Raw genomic sequence first — 13,373 nt, forward strand, 5'->3', positions numbered from 1 at the left:
GGTGCTGAGCCTGTGGCTGTTCTATATGCAAGCATCAATGTCTTGAACTTGATTCGGGCCGCAACCGGTAGCCAGTGCAAGGAGATGAAGAGAGGTGTAACATGGGCTCTTTTGGGCTCGTTGAAGACCAGTCGTGCCGCTGCATTCTGAATCATTTGTAGAGGTTTGATTGTGCTTGATGGGAGTCCAGCCAGAAGAGCATTGCAGTAGTCCAGCCTAGAGATGACAAGGGCCTGGACAAGAAGTTGTGCAGCATGCTCCGTTAGAAAGGGCCTGATTATTCCAAACCTTTGACCGGTAGTAACAGCACTTCAGGTATCTAGAATACAAAATGAACTGCTAATCACTTACATCAAGCATCTTCTTATTTGTATTTTCACAGCCAATGGTGTGAATGGATCTGTTGGTGCCAGTGGAGCAGATTCTCCCAGAGCGAGGAAGGAGAAGTCATCATAAAGTCCCAACTTCTGTCCTGACTAAATCATTCAGCCTGATCATTTCTCTCCGTCCCGCAGTTTGTCTGTAGCCTTTTTCCCCTTTCCCCTCTTGTTTATCTGGAAGAAAAAAAAACTTGCAACATGTCATCCTGCTCCTTGATCCTGTAGGATGCTGAATGCTGTATTTCATGAAGCCATCCAACTATTATGTCTCTTTGCAAGAAGGGCTTAAGGAAAAGTGGCTTTGGGGGATTTTGGAGGGGTTCTTTTTATTCTCCTCTACATTTGTTTCCTTATTCTGAAGGTCCATATGCTCTTTGCTTTATTTGCTGAATGCTGCATTTCAAATCCAAATCTATGATCCAGTCATACCTACAAATAAAACATGAAAGCTGTGGGGAAAATGTAACTTATTTTTACAAGTGCCTAACCATACATCGTTTTGACAGATCAGAGAGGACTAATTCAGTATTTTAACTTGAGTTTGAAATCAGGGTTGTATTTAAAGTTCTCTGAAGGCTCACAGTTTTTGTTGATTCTATCCTATGCATTTGGAACCATGTCTAATGTCTTTTCATTTGTGTTGTTGTATAAACGTGTTGTCACATTTTTTTTTCAGAAAAAAACAAAAGCAAAAATGTTAATTTGATGCCTTTTTTTAAAAGCATTTCGTTTGTTGCACTGTACTGTGTAATTGGTCATGGTAAGGAAAAAGTATAATGCTCCACAAATTGTTAATTTAGCAAAGGATGATGAACAAAATGAAGAAAAACTGTGCGCTTTTGATTTGTCAAAAGATTATACCTTTTATTCTTGAACTTTTCAAATCCGACTTTGCTGTATGGTGTTGATAACACATGAAAATGTCAAATCACAAGTGTCATTCCAGTGAGACTGATCAGGATCTAAGGAAAAGATCTCCGATATCATAATTTTCATAGATGGTTTTAGTTTAAGAACCATAGAGTCCATAGAGAATTAAGTTCAATAAAAAAAGCATTGTTATCTCACATTTCTTTTACTCAAGTACAACCAATGAGAAGACAACCAGTGAATACATTAATAAAAATGTTATTTTCACAGTAATTGCCCCATTTCACTGCATTGGCTATGAGTGAGTCTGTATTTGTTTTTATTACATTTTAGAAAACGACGCTCAAAAGGATTTTTTTTTTGTATAAATTCGTTAATTTAAAGACATGGTTCAAATGGCATGGGTTTGAAGGGCTTGAACCGCTCAAAACAAACAAACAGCTTTTCAGTTACCAGTAAATTTCGAGTCCGAGTTGGTCAGAAAGTGCCAAATAAATAACACTCGTGAACAGTAGTCGCTTTCTCGTGAGGATTGGAAGTAACCATAGCAACAATTGTTCGAGCCTCCTTATGGCATAGGAAAAAAAACGTGTTTTTTTTTTTGTATATAAGCCTAATATTACAACAAATTTTGTTTTATATAAAAGTTATTTAATAACTTAATACGTAATTCTCAAATGAAATGCAGTAAAAAAGGCATGCTGAAAACGTGGTTTTATTTCATTTTGCTGCAAGAGGTCATTCTCTTTCAAATGTTGGTGTTGATCATGTAGTGGCGCTGTTCGCCAAGATTTTTCTTAAGCACAGTGATATTTATTGGCTTTGCAAATCACTCTGCGTGGATGCTGGGGGGGGGGGGGGCGATTTTCCATTAGCAAAAGTATAAAATATGAAACCAAAATAACAGCATATCTATTAATGCTTTCCTGAACAGATAGCGCAGTCTCTTTCGTCGGGACGTTTCATTGCGATAACCCCGTGCTGTTTCACAATTGTTGTCAAGCGCGTGCCAATCTGAAAGAGTGTGAACAGCGAATATTGCATAAGTCACTGTTTGCAGATTTCCCTCTGAGAGAAGTTACACTCGATGTGGACCTTTGAGCGACTCGGGTTGCAACTGTAGGATTCGTTTCGATTCGCCCATACTTCATCTCGCTCGCTGGCTTGCGTTCACATGGAAGTATTTTTATGTATGAAATCAACCTGTCGCCGTGTGGGTTTTGATCGGATACCTGACACATTTGGGGTTTATTGCTGCTGAGTAATCACGGTAAGCTTTGGCTGGGGGGGGGGGGGGGGGTGCGATTTTCCATTAGCAAAAGTATAAAATATGAAACCAAAATAACAGCATATCTATTAATGCTTTCCTGAACAGATAGCGCAGTCTCTTTCGTCGGGACGTTTCATTGCGATAACCCCGTGCTGTTTCACAATTGTTGTCAAGCGCGTGCCAATCTGAAAGAGTGTGAACAGCGAATATTGCATAAGTCACTGTTTGCAGATTTCCCTCTGAGAGAAGTTACACTCGATGTGGACCTTTGAGCGACTCGGGTTGCAACTGTAGGATTCGTTTCGATTCGCCCATACTTCATCTCGCTCGCTGGCTTGCGTTCACATGGAAGTATTTTTATGTATGAAATCAACCTGTCGCCGTGTGGGTTTTGATCGGATACCTGACACATTTGGGGTTTATTGCTGCTGAGTAATCACGGTAAGCTTTGGCTTCCTGCCCGAGCAAACAGTCACTGAGCTCGTGGCCATCTGAGGCTTGTATTCTGGGAGAAAAGTGAGAAATGTTTGTGTATTTGATAGCCTAACTCAATACAGTTATGAGACATGGTGGAGTACTTGTCTATTGAAAACCCCTTATAGGGGCTTCTTCCTATTGTATTTCACAGATGTAATGCCCGAGACGTGTTCTATATCTTTAAATGACGTCTAGAGACGTGGACTCATAATCGAGGACATAGGTCTTGACTTATAAATAAAATAAATACAAAAGATTAATTTATATTGCTTTTATTATTAGGCTATATATAATAACATATTCCATATAGTGATGTGCAGTGTTGGGGGTAACGCATTGCAAGTAACGTGAGTTACGTAATCGGATTACTTTTTTTCAAGTAACTGGTAAAGTAACGCATTACTTTTTAATTTACAAGAGAATATCTGAGTTACTTTTTCAAATAAGTAACGCAAGTTACTTTTTTTCCAATTTATTGACTGACAGCTCTCCTGTCCCCATGTTGAGAGAAATCAGAAGATGTTACTGTAGTTCCAGCGCGGGCGAATCAAGTAAATCAGCGACACAACTGAAATGTTAAAACAGTAACAGCCGTGCATCCGCTTCCAGGTCGCTCAAAGCGATTTGTTTACACCGCGACAACAGGCAAAACACAACTCTCTAACTCTGCAAAGTGGCCAGGCTGAAATAGCGAGTGTAGCTGGTTTAGCAAGCTAATGCAGGATACCGCCGCCGCGGAACTGTGATTGGATTCTGCAGCCAGTGTGTAAAAAAAATCGCGTTACAAAACCGCCGTTCACCGTCAAACATTCACCATTTGCAACCACGTCGGACTTACAGTGTTTTGTTTCCTCTTAAATCCTGTACGTTACGTCCAGCTCTGACCTTCTGGTTGGTGAAACAGCATTATAGTTAACTGCCGCCGCCATGTTCCTGCTGCCGTATGCCTGACGATGGCTGGCTGCTTGTTTATCTCGCCAGCAAAACCTCCCCCACATACTACGGGCACCAGTATCTACTCGCTTACTCTGGCCTGCATAGCAACCTTGCAGTGAGTAACGGGGCAAAATGATGATACAGCAAACATAAGGACCAGGCTCGCCCGTTGGATTGAGTTTTCTGTGTCTTTGTGTTTTTAAACTGCAAGTAGATGTTTCATAATATTATAGGAGGGAATCAAAACTGTGTCGAAAAGCCAGTTTACATAGCACTTTGCGAAAGCTTTCGCCTTTAAAGTGGTGCCGTGGGAGAAAAAAGTGTGCCAGAGAGAGCCCTGTGTTGTTGTTATTCCAAACCCAAAGCAATCTGCACTCTATTATCAATGTCATAACAGCTTGATTAGAAATCACATTAGATGGCCCACATGAAACTGTTTTCCAGACCTCCATAAATCACATCCAGCATGCTGTGATTTCAGGATTCTTAATATACATTTAATCTACACTTCTTATCAAATAAAAACTTTTTTTTACAAAACACCAACATCAGAACCCTTTCAACCAAGTTCAGGCCTTGACAATATAAGAGAACATTCAGTAGTGTTTGGGTCTGAGAATAGGAGAGTCCAATTTGAATTACCAATAAAATTATTTTAATAACCAATTTTGTTTTGCAAGCATGCAGTTTTGATTCCCTCCTATAATATTATGAAACATCTACTTGCAGTTTAAAAACACAAAGACACAGAAAACTCCATCCAACGGGCGAGCCTGGTCCTTATGTTTGCTGTATCATCATTTTGCCCCGTTACTCACTGCAAGGTTGCTATGCAGGCCAGAGTAAGCGAGTAGATACTGGTGCCCGTAGTATGTGGGGGAGGTTTTGCTGGCGAGATAAACAAGCAGCCAGCCATCGTCAGGCATACGGCAGCAGGAACATGGCGGCGGCAGTTAACTATAATGCTGTTTCACCAACCAGAAGGTCAGAGCTGGACGTAACGTACAGGATTTAAGAGGAAACAAAACACTGTAAGTCCGACGTGGTTGCAAATGGTGAATGTTTGACGGTGAACGGCGGTTTTGTAACGCGATTTTTTTTACACACTGGCTGCAGAATCCAATCACAGTTCCGCGGCGGCGGTATCCTGCATTAGCTTGCTAAACCAGCTACACTCGCTATTTCAGCCTGGCCACTTTGCAGAGTTAGAGAGTTGTGTTTTGCCTGTTGTCGCGGTGTAAACAAATCGCTTTGAGCGACCTTGAAGCGGACGCACGGCTGTTACCGTTTTAACATTTCAGTTGTGTCGCAGATTTACTTGATTCGCCCGCGCTGCTCGCATTTGAGCGATTAAGTTTAGCCAGCTCCCCCCTCTCGTTTGCCTGGCTAGCTTTAGCCTGCGAGCCTCCATTTGACTGTGCGAGGAAGGCGAGTCCATCCGTGGAACGATATTCAGTGGTATTTTAACTTTTAGCGGGCATAGCGGTTACATTTGTAACGTGTGAATGGAGTTCCACTGGAATGCTTGTGTTACATTGTAGCGAGCTGGACTGTTAACCGTTCTAAAGGCAGCCGCTAAAAGCAACACGGTGTCGTTCGCGGGCGCGTTCTGTCGAAAGTAAACGCGCGTTGTTATTTGACAGTCACCGCGTTTCGTTTCTGTGCGGGCTGAGCTTAGTGAGTCAGCTACTGCACGCCACGGTTCGGTTTTCTAGAGCTCGCCTGTGTAAGGAGAGGAAAAGTTGGGGCGCCAGTGGCTGGGAATGCTGCTAATTAGCATTTACCTCGTGATTTGCCTGAACTCCGCTATTCTCACACGCGCTTCTATATGGAGCAGAGGCGGCTTTGTCGTCCAGCAGGAGATTTTTAGTTTGGTCGACAGCTCGTAGCCGCCGTGACGAGGTTTTCCGGTGTGTGACGTCACGCCGCCGGGTAGTTCACTGGGTCTAGCTCATGTTTAAATGCACCTTAGCGTTTAAGTCGTAACTGATCATTTTAACTCAAGAGATACATTTGGTCTCAATACGTGTTTTTTTTCTTCTTCATTTGTTTGTCTACGTTCTGTTGTTTTTCTCTCTCTCTTTCATAAACGCAGATCATTGTCTTATTTAATTCTCATTAAAACGTGGCTATTGCGAGTGCGAATTGTGGGAATGATTTGGTTGGGTTTCATTTTGATTCCTCTGAGGCAGTGGTCGCCAACCCGTCGATCTTTATCACTGTCCCAGTAGATCCCGAAAAAACTGTGAAATAAGTACAAAAAAGCATTACATTTATGGGGTTATATTAATGTATCACTGAAGGGAACTGTCTTGAGGAAAGTTTCGATGGCAATGGCATTTTCTTCTCCGTATAAAGCGCAACTCTGCTTTGTTTACAGCGTTAAACAAGGAAACGCTATAATGCTGGGGGGTTCATAAGCAGTGTTGCCAGGTCCGCGGTTTTCCCGCGGAATTGGGCTACTTTAACACTGTTGTCGCGGGTTGTTGTTCATGTCCGCGGGTTGAAGCGACCCCAATAACGTGATATTTAGTCACTGGAGTGTGAATTTTACTGGAAGATCCCCGCCGAAAAACGTGTATTTTACCCCCGGAATGCGATTTTTACAGGGGCCCCCTCTCGAAACGTGATTGGACTAGTTTTATTGTGAAAACCTGGCAACCCTGTTCATAGGCGCCACCGCTTCGTGCAGATGTTTTATGTAGCAAATAAATAAATAACACCTAAAGTCAGACCATTCTGTTTTTGTTTTAAATCCTGAAATTAATCTAAATCAAATCAAAAACAACTGCCCGTGCAGATCGTGATTAAAATGCAGTGGTTGCCTCTATTTTCAAATGGCTAGATATTTTTGTTTAAAGCCAGCTTGTTTGTTATAAAGCAAATAGCCAATAAATAAATTTGCTTAAAAATCAGTATCCGTATCAGAATACAATTTACTAGTTAAAAAAATAAAGCAAGAAAAGAAATTCTGAATCAGCTATGATCTGCGCATCACTAATTGAAATACTAAGTACAAGGCCTCAAATTTGAAGTACAATATGGGATGTCTTTTTCTATCAAGCCTTCAATAGGTAGATCTTGTCTTTCATAAAGGCCGAGGTCAGGGATCTTGGGCCTAAAAAGGTTGGTGACCACTGCTCTAAGGATTCCAGTTTATTAACGGTGCCATTAATGATTTTTTTTATAACATTTTACAATACAAGTTCCATTTGTTAACATTAGTTAACTGCTTTGGCTAATATGAACTAACAATTAAAATTATAAAGCATGTATTTATCTTAGTTAATGTTAATTGGAACGTAGTCTACTGAAACATTAAAATCAAAAGTTCTATCTGTTAATATTATGTAGTGGTCCTGAGGTTAGGTTACATGAACTAACAATGGACAGACAGCTGTATTTGTGTTAACTAACGTTAACGTTATTGCTATTTGTTATTTAATGTTATGTAATGCATTAACCAATGTCAACTAATATTGAAATATTTGGAAATAAGGAATACTGTGTGCTTTTACAGCCCTCAGATTTGAACAGTTACAAGCCAGAAATAAAATAAAAACAAATACAACATTTATTTTTGTAACACAATCTATCAAAATGTGTGTTTACAAATGCTTTTTAATAGGATTATTGGTTCATTTTGAGTAACACGTGACAAAACACTTGTGATTCAGTAAGAGAGTCAGCTTACTGATTCATTCTGAAGTTTTGATTCACTGTAAAGCATTGGTCCATAAGAGGGATTCGATTGGGAATCGGATTACGATGGTTGCTGTATGTTTGCAATTCAGTAGCAGTGTTGCGGTGCAACTATATAGTAAATGAAACACTGCAGGAGTATTGTAGTGTTTAGTATGAATATTTACAATGTTCTCTTTACTGAATCGAATGTCATGACAGTTCTGTTTGAACCCGTTTCCGTATAAGAACAGGTTCTCAGCTCCCAAACCCTATCGGTTTACTCCATTGGTGGTTTATAAGAAATTATGTGCTTGAATGCCAAGCTTGGAGCCTGTACACTGAAAGCTGGTGTTCACCTCAGATTTGCATCAGTGCTGCTGGAGGGTTGCAGTAGTGCGACTCAGCCTGTTGGACCAGTAGTTCAGTTCATGCTAGCTTTGTTACCCACCTCTTACATCATGCTGACACATTCCAACATAGGGCTTCTGTGGTGAACAAATGCTCCCACAGCCCAACATAAGAGTAATATGGCCACTGCTTTAATTAGTTTGATTTGTGAACAATGCAGAGTATTGTTTTATAGTTTCATGTAAATGCAAGCAAACCACTAGTGTTGTTATGGTTAAAACTAGGGATGCACCGATACCACTTTTTCCAGTCCTTGCCCGATACCGATACTTTTATGTTTTGTACTTGCCGATACCGATATTTTTATTGCATTTGTAAATTTTTTTAAATATTGGGTACAAAAACAAAAAGAGTATGTATAATGTTAGTTGGTTAACTTCATTTATCAAATAGATACAGTCAAACCAAAATTTATTCAGTAGGGGTGCTTCGATTGATCGGCTACCGATCACTATCAGCCGATAATCACGTTGGGATGATTGATCGGCGGTCTCTAAAAAGGCAGATCTCAAAAAAAACGATCTCAAGCTGATGACGCTCTCACAAGAGTCAACCTAAGAGGGGAATTCCCCCCATTTTCAAAAATGAATTTCAGGCCCTGAATAAATGTCTAAAAGTCCTGATTGGAGTATCACTATAAATAGTTATAAATGATTATGGTATCGGTGACCGGTATCAACAGATACTGCTTTTTGCGATCGGTGATCGGCCTCAAAAATCCTGATCGGAGCACCCCTAGAATTCAATGTGTTACTTAAAACCCTGTAATATTGAGTGATTGATTTATTGCTGTGTAAACATTGTTTCTACACCAATTTTTTTTTTTTAGACTGAGACTTCAAAAATGTAAACACATTTGAAATTTTGACTTGGAAAATAACTGAAATAAAAAAAGTTGTAGTTTTAAAACTAAAATAAAAATAAAGCAAATTAATAATAAAAATTACAAAGCCACATACAAAATCACTAAAAGTTCATCTAGAACTTTAGATTTGAATGAAAACGTAAAATTTTTAAATAAAAGCTAATTCAAAATATTAAACACTACAAATGTATATAAAATAACTGCAATGTAAAAAGTTAAAAAAAACATTTCAAAGTTTATTGGAGTACGTTTTACAAGAAAAATATTTCAGAGTTCTACTTCTAGATTTCACGTTTAATTCAATGTGTTACTTGCCATTTCTTTGTAATTATTTATGAAATTTACTTGTAATTTCAGAGCTCAGTATTTTTTTTTGTTTACCAATTAAAATGTCAAATGCTCGCAGTGTGGCCTTTCAAAAATTCTGTTATACTGATACATTTCTAGTATCAGTTACCTGATTTTCATCAGAAAGCATGTACTTCCTTTTGTAGTAAAAGCTTTCCTGTATTCTGTAGTAATAGCCGGATTATTTAGGGAATGTTTTCAGTCAGCCAAGACTGTCAAAATGTGATGAGGTGGTAAGATGTATTCCCATAAAAACTGCAGTGTGTGGGTGTGCCGATATACCGGCAGCACTCACGAGCGAATATGCGTGTACACCGATGCTGTCTAGGTCTCTGGCTTAACGGCGTTCACGTGTGGCAATCTAAATATGGCATATCTACCAGTGGATGCCGTGGTCACATGACCTCCCGGCTACCAGCAGTGGGGTGAAAAGAGGAGTGTTAGTTCACATGCAGCCATCCAGCAGTCCAGACCAGAACCATGATTTCACCCTGGATCAGCTGACCTTTGACTCACTCTATTGATTGAGGTATTCCACCACAGTGAATCGCAGGATGATTGTTGAACTTTGATCTTCCTGCATAGTGCATTTGCCACAGTCGCAGGCCTTCAGCTGGGCAGGACGGCCGCCACGCATGCTCAGCAGAAGGTTGAAAGGAACAGAAATTTGTCACGAGGCTGTTTGATTTTCACGCCACAGTGACAAGATGCAGTCTGTCAGTTAGAGGGATGATCATATGAGCCACTATCAAATCAAATCAGTGTCAAATGGCATCAGATTGACATGCAGAGATACACGAGCACTAATATCATTGGCTGAACAAAATCACAAAGATACAAACATAAGACCCTAATTTTTAAGTGCGTAACTTGGTGAGTGTTTTACCATGACACAGTAGCGCTGGAAAATGATGACCTTGTCCGGCTTGATTAGGTTAGACTGCATCTGAATGTGAACATGCCTGCTCTCTCTCTACCTTTCATTCAGTTCTGTGAGCACGGGTCCTTTTTTCAGTCTTGTCTCAAATTACACTGGGAGCAAAGGGCAGGGAGGAAACCAGGTCTGCCTAAATGACATTGCTGCTCACATTCAACAGTAATGTGCCTTTCTCAGGAATGATATTTACAAAGCTTCAGCTAGAGTTTGTCAAAAAAGCTGTAGTGAACTAATGAGCAGTGACTTAAGTTGGAAATAGCTCTGTATAATGTTAGTAGGACTGTCAATCGATTAGCTTTTTTTTTAAAGAATTATTAAAAAATTAAATTTACAGCCCTAATGCATCCAATTTAATCAAATTGATTCCATTATATGCAAATTAATTGCATTTTTTCCATGTTTTATTTTTATTTTTAGAATTAATTGTTTTAAATTTACAGCCTTGATACCATTGTTTGATTTTTTTTTGTTGTTGTTGTTTTTTGCGTAAAACATTTTTTCTTTTCTACATGCCTTACATTTAATCACATTAATTTCATTATATGCTAATCAACGGTTCATTGTTTTTTCATGTTTCAGTTATTTGTATTTATTTATTTATTAGAATTGTTTTAAAATAAAATTTCTAGCTCTAATACCTTTTTTATTTTTGTATAATCTTTTTTGCTTGCCTAAAGCATTTTGTACTGTTTGTACTTCTTCACATGCCTCACATTTAAAGCAAAACAAAAATACTTGTAATCCTGAAACAATACTGAATGTAAGTTTAGGAGCGTGTTGCCAGGGTAACAGCGGGTAGACGGGCCTGAGGCCTCACAGTGACGGATGAGCTGAGTTATAATGGCTGGGTTCATTCCACTCACCGCTTTCTCTCACAGACATACTGTCCTTGCACAGATTCTGACCCAGGATTGCTACACACATCTCTCTCAACTCCCCACTTCTGCCTAATGAGCTTGCTGTGTGTGTCCATGATGGCTCTCAGACTGTTCAAAATGTGCTGTCTCTCAGTTGCACATCGGTTTAGTCTAGATAGCTCACAGAGTACTTTAAAATGTAGTTCATCCTAATATTGAAAATGTCTCTAACTAAATAAACACACAACAAACTTGACAGTGTTGAGAAAACAGCAGTTAAGCAAGCATCTGATCATAGCGATGTGGATGTTTGCAGCAGCTCTGCAATTCCAGTCACGTCACATTTATTCATGTAGCACTAGGGCTGGGTATCGTTCAACGTTTTTCGATATCGATACGATACCTTGACTTCGATACCGGTTCCTGAACGATACTTTTTTCGATACCAATTTTATGAAATCAATTTTAACAAGATTACATTATCTAAAAAAAAACTTTGGTTTTATTTTTCGGCTTGTTGATGTTTATACAAACTCAAAGACTCATCTCCTGAGCCACTGCACAAAGGAACAAAATGTAACCAACACAATAAATCAGTGCAAAATAGTTTTAATAAAAGCTCAAATAGTCTTCAGTTTACACATCTGTTACGCTACATGTACACTGTGCGCTTTCGAATCTCTCGCGGATAATCGATCTGCGCCGCGCCGTCTAGTCGAACACACCGGCTAGTGCTGCAGGCTTATTGGCTCACTGACGCTGATGAGATTAACCCCTTAGGTATCGAAATTTGGTACCGAACGACAAGAAGTTTTTCGATACTCGATGGTATCGAGACAATTCGGTCGGTGCCTAAAAAGTATCGAACTCGATTCCCAGCCCTATGTAGCACTTTATACATTAGATTGCTTTAAAACAAGCAGCTTTACAGTATTAGAATTTAGGGATGTAACGATTAACCGCGAGCCGGTTGAAAATCGATTCAAATATGTGACGATTCAAATCGGTTGAGATGCTAAACAAATCGCGATTCATTTAGGTGTAGGAGTTTATATGAATGCATGTCTGAGGGGAACTTGCTGTCTTTAGAAAAGTTTAGATGGTATTTTTTCTTTTCATCTTGCCTCTGTATAATGCATATTAAAGTGCAGCGCTGCTTTGTTTAAAGCGGAAATCAAGGAAATGCTTTAAGCGCCACCTGCTCGCAGAGAGTGAATCTGCGTCTCATTCAGCTCATCCGCTGTTTCATGCAGATATTTTTATGTATATTTTCACAAAACTGAAGTCAAACAATTCTGTTTTTGCTTCAAATTTCGGGAATAATACAATCTTAGATTAAAAACTGCTCCTGTATGCAGCATCTTTGTTTGGATCATGATTAAAATGCAGTGGTTGCCTCTTAATTTTAAATGGAAAGAGCACAGACAAAGCCTTATTTTGTTTATATGAAGAGATTTATTTGTGTTACTTATTTATTTGATTTGGGGCTCGTTTTAAATTTTCAGTTTAGTTTTGTTATTTACATTTTACATTATATTTAAATTTTGATATTTAGCAGACGGTTTTATCCAAAGCGGCTTACAAATGAGGACAATAGAAGCAATCAAAACCAACAAACGAGCAATAATATGCAAGTGCTATATTAGTATATTATTATAGTGTTCTTTCAATTTCACAAAGAAATGTGCAGCATTTTGTCCAAGCAATAATAAAAGGACGCATTTAATTTATAATTTGTCTTAAATCTAATTTTGTTAAAAGAAATTGTGAATCGAATCGTGAAATCCAAATTGTGAATCGAAACGAATTGTGAGTTGAGTGAATCATTACATCCCTATTAGAATTACAACTTCGATTTCTACTATAAAGCAGCTCTCCAGTGTGTTCATGCTTTTACCCGCGTCTGACTCAAGACTGAACAGAAGAAATGAACTGCAGAAGTAGTAAGGTGTTTACCAGCTTGAGTTTTTATGTATTAAAATAAGCCAAAAATGTGTAGTTGTATGAGCTGTAGGAATGGATTGAGAAGCACTTCGCTAGCTGTAATTACATTTCCTTTTTAATCGAAGAAAGGTTTTAAGGGCAGGCAGAAGGAGTGATACTGATCCGGACACTGAATACGTCGCTCTGCACTTACAAGCGAGACTCTTTCTCCACTCAAATACGTATTGATTTGACTTTGGCTGGTGACATTATGTTATTGCCACAGATATTTACTGTGAAGGTGGCCTTGCACAAACTGGCTCACTGCTAAGATAATTGAGGTCATGTAAGCCCCACAAAGAGCAAATGTACCAAAGCTGAAGGAATATTCCTGGTTGAGATAAGCACAAATGACACA

The 13,373-nt window shown here is 39.1% G+C and overlaps 2 protein-coding genes across 2 annotated transcripts in view; both read left to right on the top strand.

Moving 5' to 3' along the window:
• Nucleotides 1-1,479, top strand: part of LOC107596048 (translocating chain-associated membrane protein 1-like 1) — a 23,156-nt gene extending 21,677 nt beyond the window's left edge. Inside the window, exon 12 of the mRNA XM_016286654.1 lies at nt 383-1,479. Within this exon, the coding sequence (XP_016142140.1) occupies nt 383-456 (74 nt within the window). The 3' untranslated portion in view covers nt 457-1,479. The remainder of the gene's footprint in view (nt 1-382) is intronic.
• A 3,315-nt stretch (nt 1,480-4,794) lies between these two features.
• Nucleotides 4,795-13,373, top strand: part of LOC107596035 (nuclear receptor coactivator 2) — a 105,971-nt gene continuing 97,392 nt past the window's right edge. The window contains exon 1 of the mRNA XM_016286634.1: nt 4,795-4,964. The gene's annotated coding sequence lies outside the window, so the exon portion shown is untranslated. The remainder of the gene's footprint in view (nt 4,965-13,373) is intronic.

This window comes from Sinocyclocheilus grahami, unplaced genomic scaffold (genome assembly GCF_001515645.1).
Source record: "Sinocyclocheilus grahami isolate Dianchi unplaced genomic scaffold, SAMN03320097.WGS_v1.1 scaffold213.1, whole genome shotgun sequence".
Classification (NCBI taxonomy): Eukaryota; Metazoa; Chordata; class Actinopteri; order Cypriniformes; family Cyprinidae; genus Sinocyclocheilus; species Sinocyclocheilus grahami.